We start from the raw sequence: 18,886 nt of genomic DNA, 5'->3' as shown, positions 1-18,886 counted from the left end.
ATAACTCTACCTTAATATTGTTTTTTAACTATTGAATGGTAAGCTTTATTTTATTCATGTTAGATAACTAAGTATTGCTTAATATCTAACTAATCAGTACCTTATATTTTAGAAGACAATTTTCGTTTTGTTTTTATAAAATTTATTGTCATTATTTTGGAGAACAACTTTTCCTTCATACAATGCAATTAATAGAGTCAATAATTCTTGGTTGTCAACTTGGTTACATCTGGACTTAACTAAAACTCCAAAACAGAGGGGACACCTCTGAGGGGTTTCTGCTTAATTTGAAATGGGAAGATCAACTTTGGATCTTCGAATAAGCAAGACACACCTTTGGTCCAGAACTTTAATCCAGTTCTAAACTGGGCCATACTCTTTTCTGGAAGCCTATAAGGGCATGGAAGATTGAAACTTTCACTGTTTGCCTGCTCATCCTCACCTTGCCAGCAAGTCACTTCACTGGCAAGTTTTCTTTCATACAACCCAGTCGAGGTTGGATACTGCTACCCCCTCTGATGACGTACGGGTCGCAAGGCCTCCTGGGAAATGTAGTTCAAGGCTTAGCCAGCGACGGGTCTCGTGGTGGACCCTAAGCTTGAGTTATCAGACACACAGAGAATCCGGTTAGAAGCTGTCTGCACGCCTGCTTGCTGGCTGGGAGCCCGCGGTGGGGGTGGGAATGGGGGTGGAGTGATCAAATGAGGAACGTCGCGCGTTCCCGAACCCCAAAGCGATTCCCAGTGTGAGACCTGAGTGTTTGCCAAACCAACCCCGCAGTCTGATGAGAGGAAGCCGCCTGCCTAGCCCCGTGGGTACCAGTGAGCAATGGAAGTCCGAGTGTGATACCTTGGTGAGACCTGGTGGGTGGAAGGGAAGCGAATTAAGATAAACTAGGCGTGGATAAGATTGATGGATTAATGGGGAGGCACCAAAGTTCTGGGTAGCCTAATGGAGGTGAGGGTAACACCTCACCTTCATTAGGTGCCTGTTTGATCTGTGCATGTGATGATTCTAAGTATTAGCCCCGGAATGTGGATCACCTGGGAGTGGGACAGCCTGAACCCTCTAAATCTCATTTCCTCTTCAAATCATGATTAATACCTGAAAAGTCCTGGGTTCAAGGCCGATTATTGTCTTTTTGCTTAGGCGAGCAGAGGCGATCTCAACTCCAGAGAGATGGCATGGTGGGTGGGGGTCTCAGGAAAGGAGAGGTTTCATGCACTTGGTTGCTCCATAGTTCACAGTACACACCTGCAGTCTGTCTGTCTGTATACCAAGGGCTGTAGATACTGTTAGTTTGGGGACTTTTTCTTTTCTTTTTTTAAAAGAGATTTATTTATTTACTTTATGTATATGAGTACACTGTTGCTCTCTTTTTTTTTTTTTTTTTTTTTTTTTTTTTTTTTTAAAGATTTATTTATTTATTATATACACTGTAGCTGTCTTCAGACACACCAGAAGAGGGCATCAGACCCCATTACAGATGGTTGTGAGCCACCATGTGGTTGCTGGGATTTGAACTCAGGACCTCTGGAAGAGCAGTCAGTGCTCTTAACCACTGAGCCATCTCTCCAGCCCTTTTTTTTTTTTTTTTTTTTTTTTTTTGGTTCTTTTTTTTTTTTCGGAGCTGGGGACCGAACCCAGGGCCTTGTGCTTCCTAGGTAAGCGCTCTACCACTGAGCTAAATCCCCACCCGTCACTGTTGCTCTCTTAACACACACCAGAAAGGGGCAACGAATCCCACTACAGATGGCTGTGAACCACCATGTGGTTTCTGGGAATTGAACTCAGGACCTCTGGAAGAACAGTCGTTGCTCTTAACCACTGAGCCATCTCTCCAGCTCAGATATTTTTCATTTTCTTTCCTCCTCCTCCTCCTCCTCCTCCTCCTCCTCCTCCTCCTCCTCCTCCTCCTCCTCCTCCTCCTCCTCCTCCTCCTCCTCTCCTCTTCTTCCTCCTCTTCCTCCTCTTCTCCTCTTCCTCCTCCTCCTCCTCTACCTTCTCCTTCCCCTCCTTCTCCTCCCCCCTCCTTCTATTTTGAGACAGGCTCTCACTATGTACCCCCTGGCTGTGCTGGAATTCACTAAGTAGACCGGGATGACCCTGAAAGCACAAAAATATGCTTGCCTCTGCCACTCCATTGCTAGAATTCAAGGTGTTCAGTTTCTTGATGGTATTTGAATTAAAATTTAGGGCCTTAACTGTTTTCTCACAGAGAGAAGACCACATTCCTAACCTAACATAAACAAGAGGAGATGATAGTAGCTGGAAGAAACAAAGAAGGTTGTGGCTTTGCGGTCCTGGGGGTGGTGGTGGAGGAGGATGAGGGGGAGGGGGAGGAGAAGCACACCTTTAATCTCAGCACTTGGGAGGCAAAGGCAGGTGGATCCCTGAGTTTGAAGCCAGCCTGGTGTTCAGAGTGAGTTCCAGGACAGCCAGGGCTACACAGAGAAACCCTGTAGTGAGAATCCTGGAATTTGGGGCTCTAAAAACCACAGCAGTATTATAAGACTGTGTTTTCATTTTGATCCCGGGTGTGTGGATGTGCTGATTTGCCTAATGCTCCAGCAGAGGCATGGTTTTACCAGTTGGAGCCAGTTTCTGGCTTGTGTGCTGTTTGGAATTCTGAGAATTTTTCAGAGCATATGTAAATGCCAGAGCTCCTTAGGTGGGTGGTGTTTGGTCTTTACCCCCTAAGTGACCAACTGCCACCAATCCCCCCAGTTTTTTAGTAGTCATGCTCAAAGAAGAAACAAGAGGAAGAAATTCAAAGATCTCTCTCTCTCTCCCTCCCTCCCTTTCCCTCCCTCTCTCTCCCTCCCTCTCTCCTCTTTCCTTCTTTCTCCCTATCTATTGTTAGGGGGTGAAACAGGGGTGGGGGATAGAGGGTAGGAAAAAAAGAACCCGCAAAGTAGCAAAGCCCAGCTACAGAAGGTTATCGGTGAAGGAGAGGCACGCAGGGTGCAGGTGTTTAGTGACGCCACTAAAGTGTTTTTTCAGGACTTCCTAATAGGTATTGCTTTTAAGTTTTCATTAATGTGAATTTTTTAGTTGTAATTTTATTCTCTGTTAGTACCTTGGGTTTTTGCTTGCTTGCTTGTTTGTTTTCTGCAGCTTGTCCTAAAAGGTTCTTTCATTTTCATAGTTTACATACGAATTTGATTTTTTTTAATCATTTTTAAAATTTATTTCATGTATGTGAGTACACTGTTGCTGTCTTCAGACACACCAGAAGAGGGCATCAGATCCCATTACAGATGGTTGTGAGCCACCATGTGGTTGCTGGGAATTGAACTCAGGACCTCTGGAAGAGCAGTCAGTGCTCTTAACCACTGAGCCATCTCTCCAGCCAGAATTCAATTCTTTATGGACTGAATTCTTTATGGACATACATTCTTTGCAAACCTTCACTACTCCCCATGAGTAGGAAATGGAAAACCAAAATGAGGTTTTGTTTTCATTTTTTAAAACTTATTATTATTCTACTATTTTATGTGTATGGGTATTTTGCCTAAATGTATGTTTGTGGACCGTATGTGTAGGGCCCACTAAAGTCAGAAGAGGGCATTGGGTCCCCTGGAACTGAATGTAGAGACAGCTGTGAGCTCTCATGTGAGTGCCAGGAATTGAGCCTGGGTCTCCTTGAAGAGCAGCCCATGCTCATTGCTCTAAACTACCTTTTTATCCCTGAGGTTTGTTTTTAATAAATTTCAGTTTCCACCCATGGTTAAAAGATTCAGGGATGGGGTTGGGGATTTAGCTCAGTGGTAGAGCGCTTGCCTAGCAAGCGCAAGGCCCTGGGTTCGGTCCCCAGCTCCAAAAAAAAAAAAAAGAAAAAAAAATTCAGGGTTGGGTTTTATGTGAGCATTTTCATTCGACGTGCAAACCAAGTTTCATAAATCGTGCCAGCACATTTTAAGAAGTAAATTAGAAAAGTAGCTAAGACAAGCACTGAACACTTTTTCTGGTCTTTTTAATTAGGTAATAACTGGGTTTCGGAGCTGACTTGCGAGTATAGGTTAAAACAGACTAAAAACATCACTGGTCTCAAGGAAAAGAACACAGAATGGAAATGCTATCGTGCCTACTTGTAGGTAGGGTGGAATCTGTCCAGTAGAACACACATACATACATGTCTCTACACCAGGCACACAAACATAATTTTGCTTAGTATTTTTATTGCTATCATCTGAAGAGGAAACATAAGGATTCTTCGGAAAGTCAGTTGGGTGTTGTTTTGCTGGGGCAAACATATGGAAGAATGTTTACCTGAAAGGCTAAGGCAGACTGGTGAAGGAACTGAAGCAGACACAGGTGAAAAGGATGTTCTTTTCCAATAGGCATGTCACAGCTCCGAATCCTTCCCAAAACTGATCAGCAGCTATGTATGAGCCTGTGGGGGCCATCTTTATTTAAAAACCAACATGCTGTATGAAATACTTTATGTGCCTGGCCCTTTAAATGACCCTTTGCTTGTCAGTGACAGTTGGCTCTTGGACTTCTGGGAGCACAATCCAGCAGAAGATGAGCGCTGAGTGGAGAGAGTAAGCTGGAGAGAGTTGTGGGTAGGAGAGCGGGGTGGGGGGCTGATTGGGGAGCAGGCAGAAGCAGGGTCTAGAAGGGTCAGAGAGGACAGTTGATGCAGGAAGAAAGAAGGTTGTGTAGGGGTGGAGAAAGGAGAGATTGTGAAGAATGAAAATAAGAGGCAGTTGAAAGTGAATTGGGCTGGCAGACTGAGGTAACAGTTAAGCCTGGAGAAGCTGAGCTCGTCCAGAGAAGACATTGTTAGGAGACAGATAGAACAAGAACCCACAAACAAAGTAATTAAAAATAAAAGAAACAAACGAAAGAACAAAAAAGGAACATTTACCAAAAGCTACACCATCACCTCAGTGATCTCAGTAAGTGTCTGGTGAGTCTGTTCAGGGTTTATTTAGGCTTTAAATTTATGGTATGCCTCATGTTGTATGCTCTGAATGAAAGTGACTCTGTAGGTATTGGACTGTTGTCAGCCATGAATTGGGTAGAAGGCACTGGTTATGGATGTACACAGGAGAGCCCTGGGCAGATTGGGTGGGCTTTCAGCTGGGAGATTTCCACCATCTTTGAAATGACCGTTGGGTATCTAATTCAGGCCTGGGATGTTATAGGGAAGGTTTATGGAGAGACAGAGTGATCCCATTTCATATTCTGGTCTTTGCCATGGTTTGCATATAACTAATCGAATTCAAATCATCGCTCTTTGATTGAGTTACTCTAGCTTTGCAAGGGGGTAGAATTCCCTCAGAGTCCCTAAGATTTTCCTCTGGGGAAGAAAACGGCCCTTCACATTTTTCCCTTTGAAAGCTTTGTGGGCGAGAATGTCCCCCATAGGCTCATATGTTTGAATGTTAGGGAAGGATTAGGAGGTGTGGCCTTGTTGGAATAGGTGTGTCACTGCGGATGAGCTTTGAGGTTTCAGAAAGCCCATGCCTGGCCCAGTTTTCTGTCTGTCTCTGTGATTCTGCCTGCTGGATTAGGATGTAAAGCTCTCAGCCGTTGCTCCACACCTGCCTGTTTCCTGCCATGATGATTGTGGACTCTAAAACTCTAAAACTGAAGTAAGGCCCCAATTAAATACTTCCTTTAAAAGAGTTGTCTTGGTCCTTCTTGATCATGGTGTCCATTCACAGCAGTAGAGCAGTAACTAAGACACACTTGAAGGAAACTCTAACCTCTCATGGTTCTTTCCCTATAGCTTTTTCAAGCCCTACTTTGTTGACAGCGGAACCCAGAAGAGAACGTGTCAACCCCTGAAGTTTTAAGCCATGGCCCAGGTAAGTTGGAATTGCCTTCCAAAATGGCCTGTGAATGTCTGTTGTTACTCGTCCTTAAACTGCCCTTCTGAGTATCTTCTGGCTGTTAAGGGATGGTTGTGAAGCAGTATATGGCGCCCATGGTTTCTGGGTTTTAACCTTCTGACAAAGCACCAAAGTAGGAGAAAATCACTTCTGTCAAGGGAGCACTACAGTTTCCTTTCCAAACCATAGTTTTACAAGTTGGAATTGCGTGGCTAACGGGGGGAACAGAGTCTAGGAGTGTTCTTGTTGAATTCATAGAGTAGGACATTTCAGTTAATCAAGACGGGGTTGGAATTGACTCTGGTGTGGCCCTTGGTGATGCCTTTGGTAGACATCACCCACGGGACACTGAGTTCACAGGGATTAGAGTGTTGCGTTTATCTGTCTGTGGCATGAGGAATAAGCCAGAACGCAGAAAGAGTAGTATCTGCAGCATAAAGGTTTATCCAAAAAGGGTCTGCTTTGTAAGTCACATCTCCATCATGAGCCTTTGGACAGGAAAGACGGTTCAGAGACAGAGAAGTGTGGCCTGTTTATTAATAATAATAATAATAATAATAATATCATTATTATTATTATTATTATTATACTTGGGTATTACTGGCACACGGAGCACATGTTGATTGGAAGGTACTTAGTATGAAGTATTAAGGAGTGGATCTCTAAGGAATTATTATAATTTAAGTTTGCCAATTGGAACCCTTTATTCCAACCTGCTGGGAGTACACTCAGATATTCCAGACCTAAGTGTCGCACGGAGTGTCCAGAGCACGGGGGTGGGGTGGGGTGGGGTGGGGTGGGGTGGGGTGGTTTGAAGGCAGAGACCATGTCTGACATCTCAGCAGCCGTGAGGCAGAGGTGGACTGGGTGGGCGGACATATTGGGGGGGGTGCTCAGTGGTGGGTGGGAGGACTTGGGGGGCGTGGCGGGGGTGGGAGGGTCTGTTGGGGGGAGAGTCTGTTAGGGGGTGTGGTGGGGAGGGGAGGTCTGGTGGGGGGGAAGGACTTTCCTAAGTTAAACTCTTAGCTGGAGAAGTCTTTGCACAGATAACTGGGGCGTTTTGACCTTGGGTTTCTAGAGTAGAGTTGGGTAATTTTCCACGGGGTTCTTCACTAGGAGATCAAGTTCTAGCTGGGCAGTGGTGGCAAGCGCCTTTCATCCCAGCACCCGAGAGGCAGAGGCAGAAGGATCTCTGAGTCCGAGGCCAGCCTAGTCTACAGAGTGAATTCTAGGATAGCCGGAGCTACACAGAGAAACCCTGTCCTTTAAAAAATGAAACAAAAACAAACAAATATAAAATGGAGGAACCTCTTTGCACCGTCTTGCTCTGTCACATTATTCTCACAAACTGTGTCGCCATCCTGCCAGTCTGGAAGCCTCGATGTCTGTATATCATATATGAAGGGTGCAGAGGCCGTCGTGCAGGCCTGTGCGTGCCCTGTGCATGCTGCCTCAGTCTCTGTGAGTTCATACGAGCTTTGCTCATGTTGATTCAGATGGCCTTGTTGTCTTGATGTCCTCTGTCCCCTCTGGCTCTCACACTCTGTGTCCTCTTTGGCCATGGGTCTCTGTATTTGTTCCCATCTGCTGCAGGAGGAAGCTTCTGGGATGGCGCTGAGCAAGAACAGGATGTCAGTAGGAGTCCTTTTATTGCTACATTTTTTTCTTTAAAGAATGGTAATATTCGATTTTACCCTCAGTTCCCGGGCTAATCTCTGGTTTTTGGTCACCCAAGCAGTGTTAGGTATGGACGCCATGTTGTGGAGTGGGCCTTAAGTCAGAGCACACGTTGGTTGGTTACTCCCACAACATGCCACCATTGCTGTCATGTCTTGCCGGCGGGACAGCATGGTAGATCAAAGGGCTTGTGGCTGGCTCCGTGTTTGTGTTTCTCTTTTGGTGTGTACCAAGTTCCTTCCTGTGCCAACAGTGTCAGAAGGGAAGGCTCCGTGTAGGCACCAGCCTGACCTCTCTATGTTGATTGAGTTGGGTAGGCGTGGTCTTCATCAATGAGACCAGTTTGTGGGCAACAGCCTCTGGGCTTGACAACAGTCTGGGTTGTTTGGAAATTCCCCTGGTGCCAACAAGTCAATTAGATGTAATTCAGTTCCAGTAGCAGCCGCTTTGTTTGGCGACAAGAGATGGCCGACTGGGACTCTGCCTCCCCCATTATTTGGTGATTTCTTTTAGATTGCCTACATATATGTTTGCATTTTAGGACATTTCTACTGTATACAGGGTTCCCTGCTACCCCTCAAATGGGCCCTAGTTCTACCTATCCTCCCCACTTGATCTTTCTGTGCCAGCAAAACCCCTAGTCATCCATAGCTGTCTATTCTGTTTCTCTTTCCAAATGAGATCTTTCTGTCCCCTCTAGTCCCTTCCTCTATACCTGACCTCTATGATTCTATGGGATAGCTTGACATAATAGCCAATATCCACATATAAGCAAATACGTACCATATTGTTGTTTTTCAGGGTCCGGTATACCTCAAAGACGATTTTTTTTTCTTTTTTTTGGAGCTGGGAACTGAACCCAGGGCCTTGCGTTTGCTAGGCACACACTCTACCACTGAGCTAAATCCCCAACCCCAATGTTTTTTTTTTTTTAATTCCATCCATTTACCTGCAGATTTCATGAAATCGTTTTTTTTAAATGACTGAGTAACACTCCATTGTGTAAATATACCACATTTTCTTCATCGATTCTTCTGTTGGGGGACATCTGGTTGTTTGCGTTTTCTGGCTATTAGGAACTGTGCAGCAGTGAATATGGTTGGGGGAGTGTCTTTGTGATAGGATGAAGCATCTTTGGGTATGTGCCCAGGAGTGAGTGGTACACCTGGGTCTCGGTAGATTGATGCCCATCTTCCTGAGGAACCACCACACTGATTTCCACAGTGGCTGTACACGGTTTCAACCTCACCAGCAATGGTGAGTGTCCCCCCTTATTCCACATCTCACCAGCATGAACTGTCATTGTTTTATTGATCCCAGCCCTTCTCACAGGGGTAAGGTGAGTCTCAGAGTTGCTTTTGGTTCACGTTATCATGACAACTAAGGATGTTGGACATTTTAAATGTCTCCCAACCATTTGGGTTTGCTCTCGAGAATTCCGTTTAGATCCTTGTCCCAGTTTTAACTCAGTTATTTGTTTTCTTGATACCTAGTTTCTTGAGTTCTTTATACAGTTTGGATTTTAGCCCTCTATGGGATGTGCGGTTGGTAAAATCGTTCCACATTCTTTAGGCTGCGGCTTTGAGTAACAGTGTCCTTTTCAGTCTCCTGAGACCTCATTTATTAATAGTTGATCTCCATGCCTGTGTTAACAGTGTCCTGTTCAGAGAGTCTTTTTCCTGTGCTGAGGAGTTCAAGGCCGTTCCTCACTGTCTCTTCCGTCAGGTTCAGCGATTCTGGCTTTGTGTTGAGGTTTTTGGTCCATTTGGAGTTGAGCCTGTGGGGGGATAAGCATGGATCTATTTGGATTCTTCTAATGTAGCCATCCAGTTTGATCAGCACCATTTATTGAAGATGCTGTCTTCTTTTCCAGTGTGTGTTTCTGGCTTCTTTACCAAAAATCAGGTGTCCACAGGTACATGGATTTATATCGGGGTCATCAGTGCAATTCTCTTGATCAACGTGTCTGGTTTTATGCCAGTGCCATGCTGTTTTTATTATTGTAGGTTTGTTGTATAACCAGACTGGGGATCCATTTCCATGTCTCTTCCTGCCCTACCCCAGACTACCAACTCTAGATGCTCATTCATTTTTTTCTGCTGACTTCTCCTTTTTTCAGAGTTTTTTCTCTTTCATCTAAACATTTTCTTTAAGTTCACCTGTGTTATTTTTTTTATTTTTTATTTTTTTTTGGTTCTTTTTTTCGGAGCTGGGGACCGAACCCAGGGCCTTGCGCTTCCTAGGTAAGCGCTCTACCACTGAGCTAAATCCCCAGCCCCCGTTCACCTGTGTTATTTTGGTGTATCCCTTTAGGGACCGATGACGTTCAAAGATGTGGCCGTAGACTTCTCTCCGGAGGAGTGGGCGTGTCTGAGCCTGGAACAGAGGAGTCTATACACGGACGTGATGCTGGAGAACTACAGCCACCTCGTCTCCGTGGGTGAGATTCTGAGCTCAACCCTAGATGTTCTTGCAGCAGCACCGGGGTCTTTTTCAAAGTGATAAAGCAGTTCCTCTGAAGTTGGCTTGTACTTTACAGAATTAGCCATAGTTACTCCTGGTGGGTTCCTCCATCTCCCTCACCCCTCAGAAATAGTTTTTGACTTTCTCTTGTCATTCTTACTATTGTCTCTCTCATAATAACCAAGGAACCAGACGAGAAACGTACAGTTCTTACCCACGTGCTCATTTCCTTTTTAAAAAACTCTTCTGGGCAGGACTTTGTGTTTATCGGCCACAGCTGTTCTCCTTGTTGGAAAAAGGACAAGACCCATGGATGATCTTGAGGGATGAGACAAGAGGACTTAATCCAGGTGAGTGAGAGCTGGGGTAGAATGAGACAGTCATCAGTAAAGATGATAGCTGTCCTTAGGTAGGGTGTCAGTTGCTGTGATGAGATACCATGACCAAAAAACAAGCTGGGGAGGAAAGGGTTTATTGGCCTTACACTTCCACATCAAGAGTCGGTCATTGGAGGAAGTTAGGGCATGAACCTGGAGGCAGGAGCTGATACAAAGGCCATGGAGGGGAGCGGTGCTGCTTACTGACCTGTTCATCATGGCTTGCTCACCCTGCCTTTTTCTAGGACTCAGAACCACCAGTCCAAGGATGGCCCCACCCACACCGTGCTGGGCCCTCCCCCATCAGTCACTAATTAAGAAGGTTCTCCACAGCCTGATCTTACGGAGGCGTTTTCTCAATTGAGGCTCCCTCCTCTCAGGCGACTCTAGCTTGTGTCAGGTTGACATAAAAGGAACCTGCATAATAGCTTAGCTTCTGAGTGGGCAAGGATATGGTGGAAATAACTTTTCAGTGGCCAAAGGCCTTTGAGAGACGTGACTTTTAGAGCAAAACTTTTCCAGATTATCTCTCTTGCCACTTGAGATTCCGTTCTGTTTACATGCTCTGTCCTCACGTTAGTTACAGAGGACATGCTGCACTGTGTCTCCACTAGCCACAATCCTGGGGATGGTTTGGATCAAGTTGTATAAAATATTTAATCTCAATCAGAGGTTTCTACCAACTCTTTGATCATTTAGTTTCCAGATTAAAGACACCACAAATAAATAAATAAATAAATAAATATATATATATATATATATGTATATGTATACATATGTGTGTGTATATATATATATAGCACTGGAGCTGGGCAGACATCTATCCCAGAAGCTATTAGTATCTATTACTCTATCAATAACCCCAAGATATAACTTGGTGTGTTCTATCTGGGCCACTCAAATCCAGTTGGCCAGCCCTCATGGCCATGGGTTCATGACTCATCTACCCCATGAAGTCTCCTCTCTCCACATCTTCTCTTACCCTTCATGGTCTTTCCTCAGAGAAAAGCCCAGGAACCAAAAACCTCACCTACTTCTCTTCTGCCCAGCTATAGGCTGTCTGCATCTTTAGTCAACCAGTAGTTTTAAATGAAGGAGCAAGGTCACACAGCATCACTTGGTGTGTGTGAGAAGTCCCTTGTCTCTGAGGCAACCAGGCCCAGTACTGAACATTTGAACACATAGCAACAGACCAACCTCAACAGCGAGTCTTTCCTCTGATCCCCTATCATTTTCATTCAGATAGTTACAAGCTTCATCATTCTCTTAGGAAATTGTGATCTCTCTCTACCCCCATTTTACCCACTTCCTTGTGAATTAAAAAAACAGAATATTTAAAGGTTTCGTAAGTGTGAGTGTTTGCCTGTGTTTGTGTGTGCGCCACAGGGGTGCAGTGCCTGAGCAGGCCAGAAGAGGGCAGCCGACTCCACGAGAACTGGTGCTACAGACAGTTGTGAGCCACCCTGTGGGTGCTGGATACCAAACCCACATCCTTGGCAAGAGCTGCCAGTGCTCCTAACCACTGAGCCAGCTCTCCAGCCCTCTTGTTAATTCTTTTTTATCTTCCTCCTTTAGCTTGTGTTTCCATTATGCAGTTGGTTCAGTCTTTTAACCGTGTGCCCCTCATGTATTATGAAACAGTTTGTTATCCCTGTGACTGGAGCATGATCCTAAACCTCTGTGTGAGGGGCTGCACACTACAGAGGGTCTGCCACCCAGCTACCCACGGCGCGGTTTCTCTGTTGGCTTTTTGGAGGCATTGAGTATTACGCACACTGTGAAAGGATTCTGTTTCTCTCATGTTTCTGAGGTTGTGACTTTTTTTTTTTTTCCTCCTCAAAAGGGGAAGGGTCTGTGCAAAGACTGGCACAAGCATACTTGTGTACTTACAGAGAAAAAAAAATCAGAAAAAAAAGTCAAGATATAAAAGGTAACGTGAGGGAAAATTAACATGGCCGTGCACAGCGGAGGAAAGGAGAGTGGAGAACTTCACAGTGCGGGGGAGCGGGGCCACAGGGAAGCATAGCAAAGTCTGCAAAAGGCATGTGGAGTCAGGGACATCGTCATTCCTGTGCAGACGGAGAGGATGAGACAGCGTAGCATGCTGCACTGTTAACACACGGTCAGGTCTGTCCACTCATGCTTGCCGGTCCCTGGTGTGTGTGACATCATTGGCGTCATCTCAAGCACGCCCTCCTCCTGCTGTCATGTATCCGCTCTGAACTCTTGTCATGATTATTAGTTTGCTGACTCGAGTAGGTCACACCGAGTGAGACAACCTAACGTCTGTTCTTCCCTTCTCAATCAACTCCTCGGCAATCAGTTTTTTCTTTGATTCCTCAGATGAACGTGGTCAGAGGAGAACGTCACGCCTTTCAGGCCCATCTCAGTTTTATTAGCTCTTTTAATTTTGTGTTTACATCTCGCTCCCTTTTCATAGTCGTAATTTTGCCATTTTTAAAGCCGTTCATCTCCTGTATCATAGTCTAATATTTACTCTGCTTATATTGGGTGCTTTGTCTGGTTTTGGGTAAACATTATGAATTTATCTTTCAGACATAGATTTCAGTTCTCAGAACAAGAAGTTACTGGGGAAACCCAGCATATATGAAGAATTATCTCAATGGGAAATGAAGGAATATTTTAGAAAACAAAGTCTTGAAGATTTCCGTTTTGGAGACGACCGGGAAGGCAAAAATCAGTTTCAAAAGCATCAAAGTCAAGAATATTGTGAGCAACTGGCAGTCGCCTATGAACGAATGATCACTGAGAACCAGGTTTCTAATCACCAGAGACTTAATGCCGGAGAGAGAGCAATCGGAATTCAGTGTGAAAAAGCCCTTAGTGTGGGATCTGTCCATGGTCTTCATCAGCTAACTCACCCTGGTAACAAATTGAACAAAAACAAGGAGTGTGGGGAAACCTTTGTTCCGGGATGGGAGCGCACTCACGGTCAGCAAGTTCCCTGTCATAAGACACCTCAGCGAGGGAAGGACTCTAGAGGGCCATTTGGTTTGCCTTCAGGAATGCCGGACCTTCAGCGAGATCACACCGGCGAGAAGTCCTATGACTGTAAGGAATGCGGAAAGTCCTTTACTTTGAAGTCAAACTTGACGCGGCATCGCAGAATTCACACCGGCGAGAGGCCATACATGTGCCACGGATGTGGGAAAGCATTTACACAGAAATCACATCTCACGTCACATCAGAAAGTTCACACTGGAAAAAGAGCTTATGTGTGTAGAGTCTGTGGAAAAGCTTTTAACTGTGACTCGAGCCTGACCAGCCATCAGAATAGTCATTATCACGAGGTCGATGCTGGGAGGAAAGTGTACGAGTGTAAAATATGTGACAAGGAATTTGGTTGTTATTCAGACCTCAGTCATCATCAGAAAATCCATGCTGGAGAGAGACCTTTTAAATGTAAGCACTGTGGGAAGCCTTTTAGGTTCCATTCACATCTTCGGGTGCACACACGAATTCACACCGGCGTGAGGTCCTATGACTGTAAGGAATGTGGAAAATCCTTTACTTTGAGGTCAAACTTGACGCGGCATCACAGAGTTCACACCGGCGAGAGGCCATACGCGTGCCACGGATGTGGGAAAGCATTTACACAGAAATCACATCTCACGTCACATCAGAAAATTCACACTGGAGAGAAAGCTTATGTGTGTGGAGTCTGCGGAAAGGCTTTCAGTCGTGGCTCAAGCCTGACCAATCACCAGAATATTCATTACTACGTGGTTAACGCCGGCAAGAAAGTGTACGAATGTAAAGAATGCGGCAAGGGTTTTGGTTGCCTTTCAAATCTCAGTCGCCATCAGAAAATCCACGCTGGAGACAAACCTTTTAAATGCAGGGACTGTGGAAAGGACTTTGGTCAGAGAGCACATCTTACCAAACATCAGAGAGTTCACACTGGCGAAAGCCCTTATGAATGTCAGAATGTGGTAAAGTTTTTCCTCGAAGACCACAACTATGTTGACATCAGAAAGTCCATATTGGTGTGAAATGATGGGATGTCCGCGGAACGTAGGAAACCCTTGTTCGTGGTGTATGTTATACCCACACTAGGATATCCCCGTTGGTGGGAAGCCCTGAGTCTGGGGTGCAGGCCTTACTCGTCACCAGAACCTTCATCCTGGGGAAGCAAAGTAATCCGAGGAATACTAAATCACCTCAGAAAACATGAGCTGTGGAGGACGGTTAGCAACCAGGCATCTCCACCATCTACCTCAGGTACCCAGCGACAGCAGGATACGTCCAAGATGCAACACATTTGCACCACTGCCACGGCCCCACATCTTCCCCATGCACATGCACTGCATCCTCATAAAAAGCTGGTGGCTCCGTGTAGAGAGAATCCCTTGTGCTCTGTGTGGGGGCACTACCTGTTAGCTGAAATGGAAGGAAATTGGTAAAAAAAAAAAAAAAAAAAAAAAAATAGAACGTGGGAAATCTGCATCTGGCAGAGAGAGATTTGAACTTAGGGAGTTAGATGGAGGCAGGAGATTCCCCCAGCATGAAACTGAGGACAGGTTCCGAACCCTGAGGGGGACAGAGTAGTTTAACAGTTAAGTAAGTGACAAGCCAGTCAAGGAGCGAGCCCAAGCCTACTGCATAGGTTTATTCCTAAAACATGAAGTCTCAGAGTCATTCTAGAAACAGGCCAGGTAGAAAAGCTTGAGGCTGCACCTCCTCTCCCTGGTCTTTTTCCCTCCACCCTTGCCCAGAGGCAGCCTCTGTATTCGCCCTCCCCAATAAACCTCCCAGGTGAGACCTGTCACGTGGTGTGACTTTGTGGTGTCCACTGCTTAGATCTTAACAAGGAACCTTAATATGTAACGGATATGGGAAATTCTTTATCTGGGGTTCACGGCTTAGAGCTGCATGCGGTTCCCCACCTGTAGGTCACAGCCGTCGGAAATACATATTCCTGATGGCCTTAGGCACTGAGGCACTGCTCCATTCTACTCATCAAGCAGCAGCAAGAAGGGGGTTCCGAAGACCTCTGGAAATGCGTTCTGATGGTTGTGTTCTGAGGTTGAGAACTGATAGCTTATGACATTCCTTTTTTTTTTTTTTTTTTTTTTTGAGAAAATCAGAGGTTTAATTGTAAAAGGTTTTTAAAGCGAGAAGGTACTAATTGGTCATCAGTTATCCGCTATTAAAGAGGCAATAGTATATATTTAGAAGGTACATTTCGGGGCTGGGGATTTAGCTCAGTGGTAGAGCGCTTACCTAGGAAGCGCAAGGCCCTGGGTTCGGTCCCCAGCTCCGAAAAAAAGAACCAAAAAAAAAAAAAAAAAAAAAAAAAAGAAGGTACATTTCAAGGTAATATATGTGCAAAAATTATATTTTGACAAGTGTCATATGCTGGTGGCTTATTTTCTAGGTGAACATTAATGATTTTTTTTTTCTGGAACATTCCAAGAGTCCACAGAAAATGGAAAAGCATTTTAAAATTCAATTGAAAATGGTGTCAGAGTAAATCAGGGTGTACTATAAAGGAACGGAAAGCCTTACCTAAAATTTGCCATATCGTGCTAGCATAATTCTCATAACAGAATTAAATAAGGATAGCATTGAACAGGAAGTTCCTGGAAAAAGTATAAATTGGTGTGTGTGTGCATGCGTATGTATCTGTGTGTGCGTGCATATGTATATGTGTGCATGCATATGTGTATGTGGGGTGTGTGTGTGTGGACATGTGTGCCTGCGTGTGCACCTGTGTGTGCATGCATGTGTATGTGTGGGTGCATGCATGTCTGTATGTACGTGCATGTGTGCCGGTGTGTATGTATGTGTGGGGTGTGTGTGTGTGTGGACTATGTATTTTACAACGTACACGTGGAGGATTAGGTTTTCTCCTACGATGGGGGTCTCAGGGATCTAAGTTGTCAGACTAGAAGCCTTCAAGACTTGGGCTCCAACTCTTTGTTTCTTTTCTGGACACATGAGCCCAGTGTTACAATAGATTTGAAATTTACCTGGAATGTTAAAGCTTTTCTTTAAGTAAATTTTACATGGTTAAGTTTTAGTTCGGTTGCATTTTTTTTCATTATTTTTAATGTGTATGGTTTTTCATGTATGTATGTATGTATGTATGTATGTATGTATGTATGTATGTATACCACGTGTGCCTCTGCATGTGGCTACCTAATGCCCAGGGACACTGGAAAAGGCCGTGGGATCCAGGTAACTGGAGTTCCCGATGGTTGGTAGCTATTGGGTGGGTGCTGGGAATTGATCCAGGATCATCTGGAAGAGCAGCCAGTCCTCTTAGCCACCGGCTCCCGTCACGATTTATCATTTCAGTTTCTGGTACCTTTCAGTTTATACGATTTAAGGGAATGAGCCCATGTTTATGTGTGTTGTGCATGGTGTCATATTTGGACATGGCCACATAGTCTCAGGCATTTGCACACTTGATCTCCAGTTGGTGCTGCTGTTTGGGGATATTTAGGAGGTGTGGCCTTGCTGGCAAACTTCTGTCACTGGAGCAGGTTTTGAAAGTTCAGATTCCTACCATTGCTGATTTGCTCTGGCTTCGCGCTTGCACTGTTAAGATGTGAGCCCTCAGCTCGAAGCCGGCTGCTGCTCCAGACACTGCCTGTCTGCTCACACTTACCTGGAACTCTCATCCCTCTGGAACCGTGAGCCCCAGATACACCCTTCCTCTTACACGTTTCCTTGGACTCGGTGTTTTATCACAGCCCTGGAAATGTAGCTATCTCACGAGTCAGTACCAGGGGCTGGGCCATGGCTGACAGACAGCCTATGCAGGTTTTTCGAGGAATGTGGAAGACTTTGGAACTTTGGACTAGAAAAGCAGATGAATGCTATACCCAGAGCTTAAGGGTCATCCTAGCAGGAACTGGGTGAATAGTTTACTTGTAAGCTGCTCTTGGGTGAGTTCCCTGACCCCAAGAACCAAGGCCAAGGAGTCACCATGGGGAGAGAGAGGGGAGAGAGAGAGAAAGTGTGGGCACAGAGAGAAGAGAAAGGAGAAAGAAAGTAGGAGACCAAAATGTTTGGATTATACAGGGAAGAGCCTCTGGGGGAAGGGCAGCCCAGCCCCCAGGTTCAGGGTTGGGGGCAGGGCATGCCAGGTGGGGACTGAGGGAGGGGTTGGGGGAGCTGGAGGCCAGGTCTGCTTTGATGTGTAAAATATGCACCTCAATCCCTTGTCCCCGGTCCAAAACAAAACATCCCAACCTTTTGTTGGTTATAACTGAATAAAGGGTGGCGAAATCATCTGTGTCTACTTCCTGCTGACATTGGGGCACAGTTTGGGGCAGGGGCAAAAAGGTGGGATGATGTTGACCAAGTCCAGAAAGGCTGGTGGTTTCACTGCATCCAGGTCGTGGGGCCGTCTGGTGGTAGGAGTGTGTGACCCCGGGTGAAGCAGTAAGGCCCGGCCAGAGCACCTGTGGGTGACTGTGTTGGAGCCATTCTGGATGCAGGCTTTGAGGGAACACCTGGGTGTTAGGGCCAGAAGATAAAAGTTAAGGAGTTCGGGAAGAAAAGTTTTTCTTGGTTGTACATCTGAAACTCTTAGGCCCATGGTCTTGGTAGTTAGAGGAGGGGTGGGGTGGGGGTGGGGTGGGTCCCAGGACCAGGGAAAGGGAACTAAATCCCACCCTCAGGGATAGTCAGGTATGTATGTGTGTGTGTGTTGGAGGGCAGGAGGGGGAGGACAGGCTGTGAATTGATAGTATATAGAGTCCCTTGACCTGTGAGAGGCCGGTTCCCTGAAGCTTATAAGAATTTTAAGTTTACAAAAAGATAATTAACTTTTCTGTAACTTTAATTTTTTTCAACCCTTATTTTTAATGATAGTTCTTAAATGCTTTAACCTCCCTTTTAGCCCACCATCCACCAGAGGTAGTGGGAAAGAAAGGATATGGGGGAAGTGGACCTGTTTAGAAAGGTTCTATAGAGCAACTCCTGTCTGTGTAGTCTGGAAGTCGGCAGTTCAGTTCACAGGCCAGAAGCAGCAGCTCGATCCACTAACAAACACTGCATGGATACACCAGCAGTTCAGTTTGGTAGCAATATTGGTGACCCAACCTAGCAGAGACAGCTAGGACTCCACTTTGGCAAGAGTCAGCAGGAGGGACCAACAGGAACACCAAGAGAAGTCCTTGGCTGTGCTTCTCTCAGTGAAGATCAGTGAAGACTTGAGATCCACAAGCAATCAGACAGCTAGCTGTACCACCAAGCCAAGCTCTGTCTCTGTCACTCTGTGGACATTAAAGATTTTAGAAGCCATTTCCACCAACTCCTGTCTGAGGATTTAAGGACCATCTATCTATTTACAGTATATTTGAATAGATCGACTTAGCTTGAGTCCAGTTACCCATCTTAGGCTTAACCTTGAAAACATATACTTTATTATTAAATATACCTTATTTTTATTTTGGCATGAATACATAGAGTTGCGGGTGAAAGTAAGAATTTCTCCATAACAAAGATGGCTGCCAGCCATGAGACTGCCCTTGTCCAAGATGACAGTGAAGC

The 18,886-nt window shown here is 45.3% G+C and overlaps 1 protein-coding gene across 5 annotated transcripts; it reads left to right on the top strand.

The window, feature by feature from the left end:
* The first annotated feature begins 544 nt into the window (after positions 1-544).
* Positions 545-17,620, top strand: Zfp790l2 (zinc finger protein 790 like 2). Of its 5 annotated transcripts, XR_590116.4 has the most exons (6): positions 566-853; positions 5,741-5,819; positions 9,834-9,960; positions 10,238-10,333; positions 12,917-15,559; positions 15,686-17,620. XR_590116.4 is itself a non-coding variant. In XM_006228763.5 (5 exons), the coding sequence occupies exons 2-5, from the start codon at positions 5,811-5,813 to the stop codon at positions 14,371-14,373; spliced, it is 1,689 nt and encodes a 562-aa protein (XP_006228825.1). In that variant the 5' UTR covers positions 545-853; positions 5,741-5,810; the 3' UTR covers positions 14,374-17,620. The 5 variants fall into 5 exon arrangements, 4 of the variants coding, with proteins under 4 accessions (XP_006228825.1, XP_006228826.1, XP_006228824.1 ...); XM_006228763.5 differs by having other exon boundaries at positions 545-853; positions 12,917-17,620; XM_006228764.5 differs by lacking the exon at positions 566-853 and adding an exon at positions 4,473-4,547 and having other exon boundaries at positions 12,917-17,620.
* The last annotated feature ends 1,266 nt before the right edge of the window (positions 17,621-18,886 follow it).

Source organism: Rattus norvegicus, chromosome 1, assembly GCF_036323735.1.
Source record: "Rattus norvegicus strain BN/NHsdMcwi chromosome 1, GRCr8, whole genome shotgun sequence".
Taxonomy (NCBI): Eukaryota; Metazoa; Chordata; class Mammalia; order Rodentia; family Muridae; genus Rattus; species Rattus norvegicus.
This window is presented reverse-complemented; position numbering and strand designations above follow the sequence as displayed.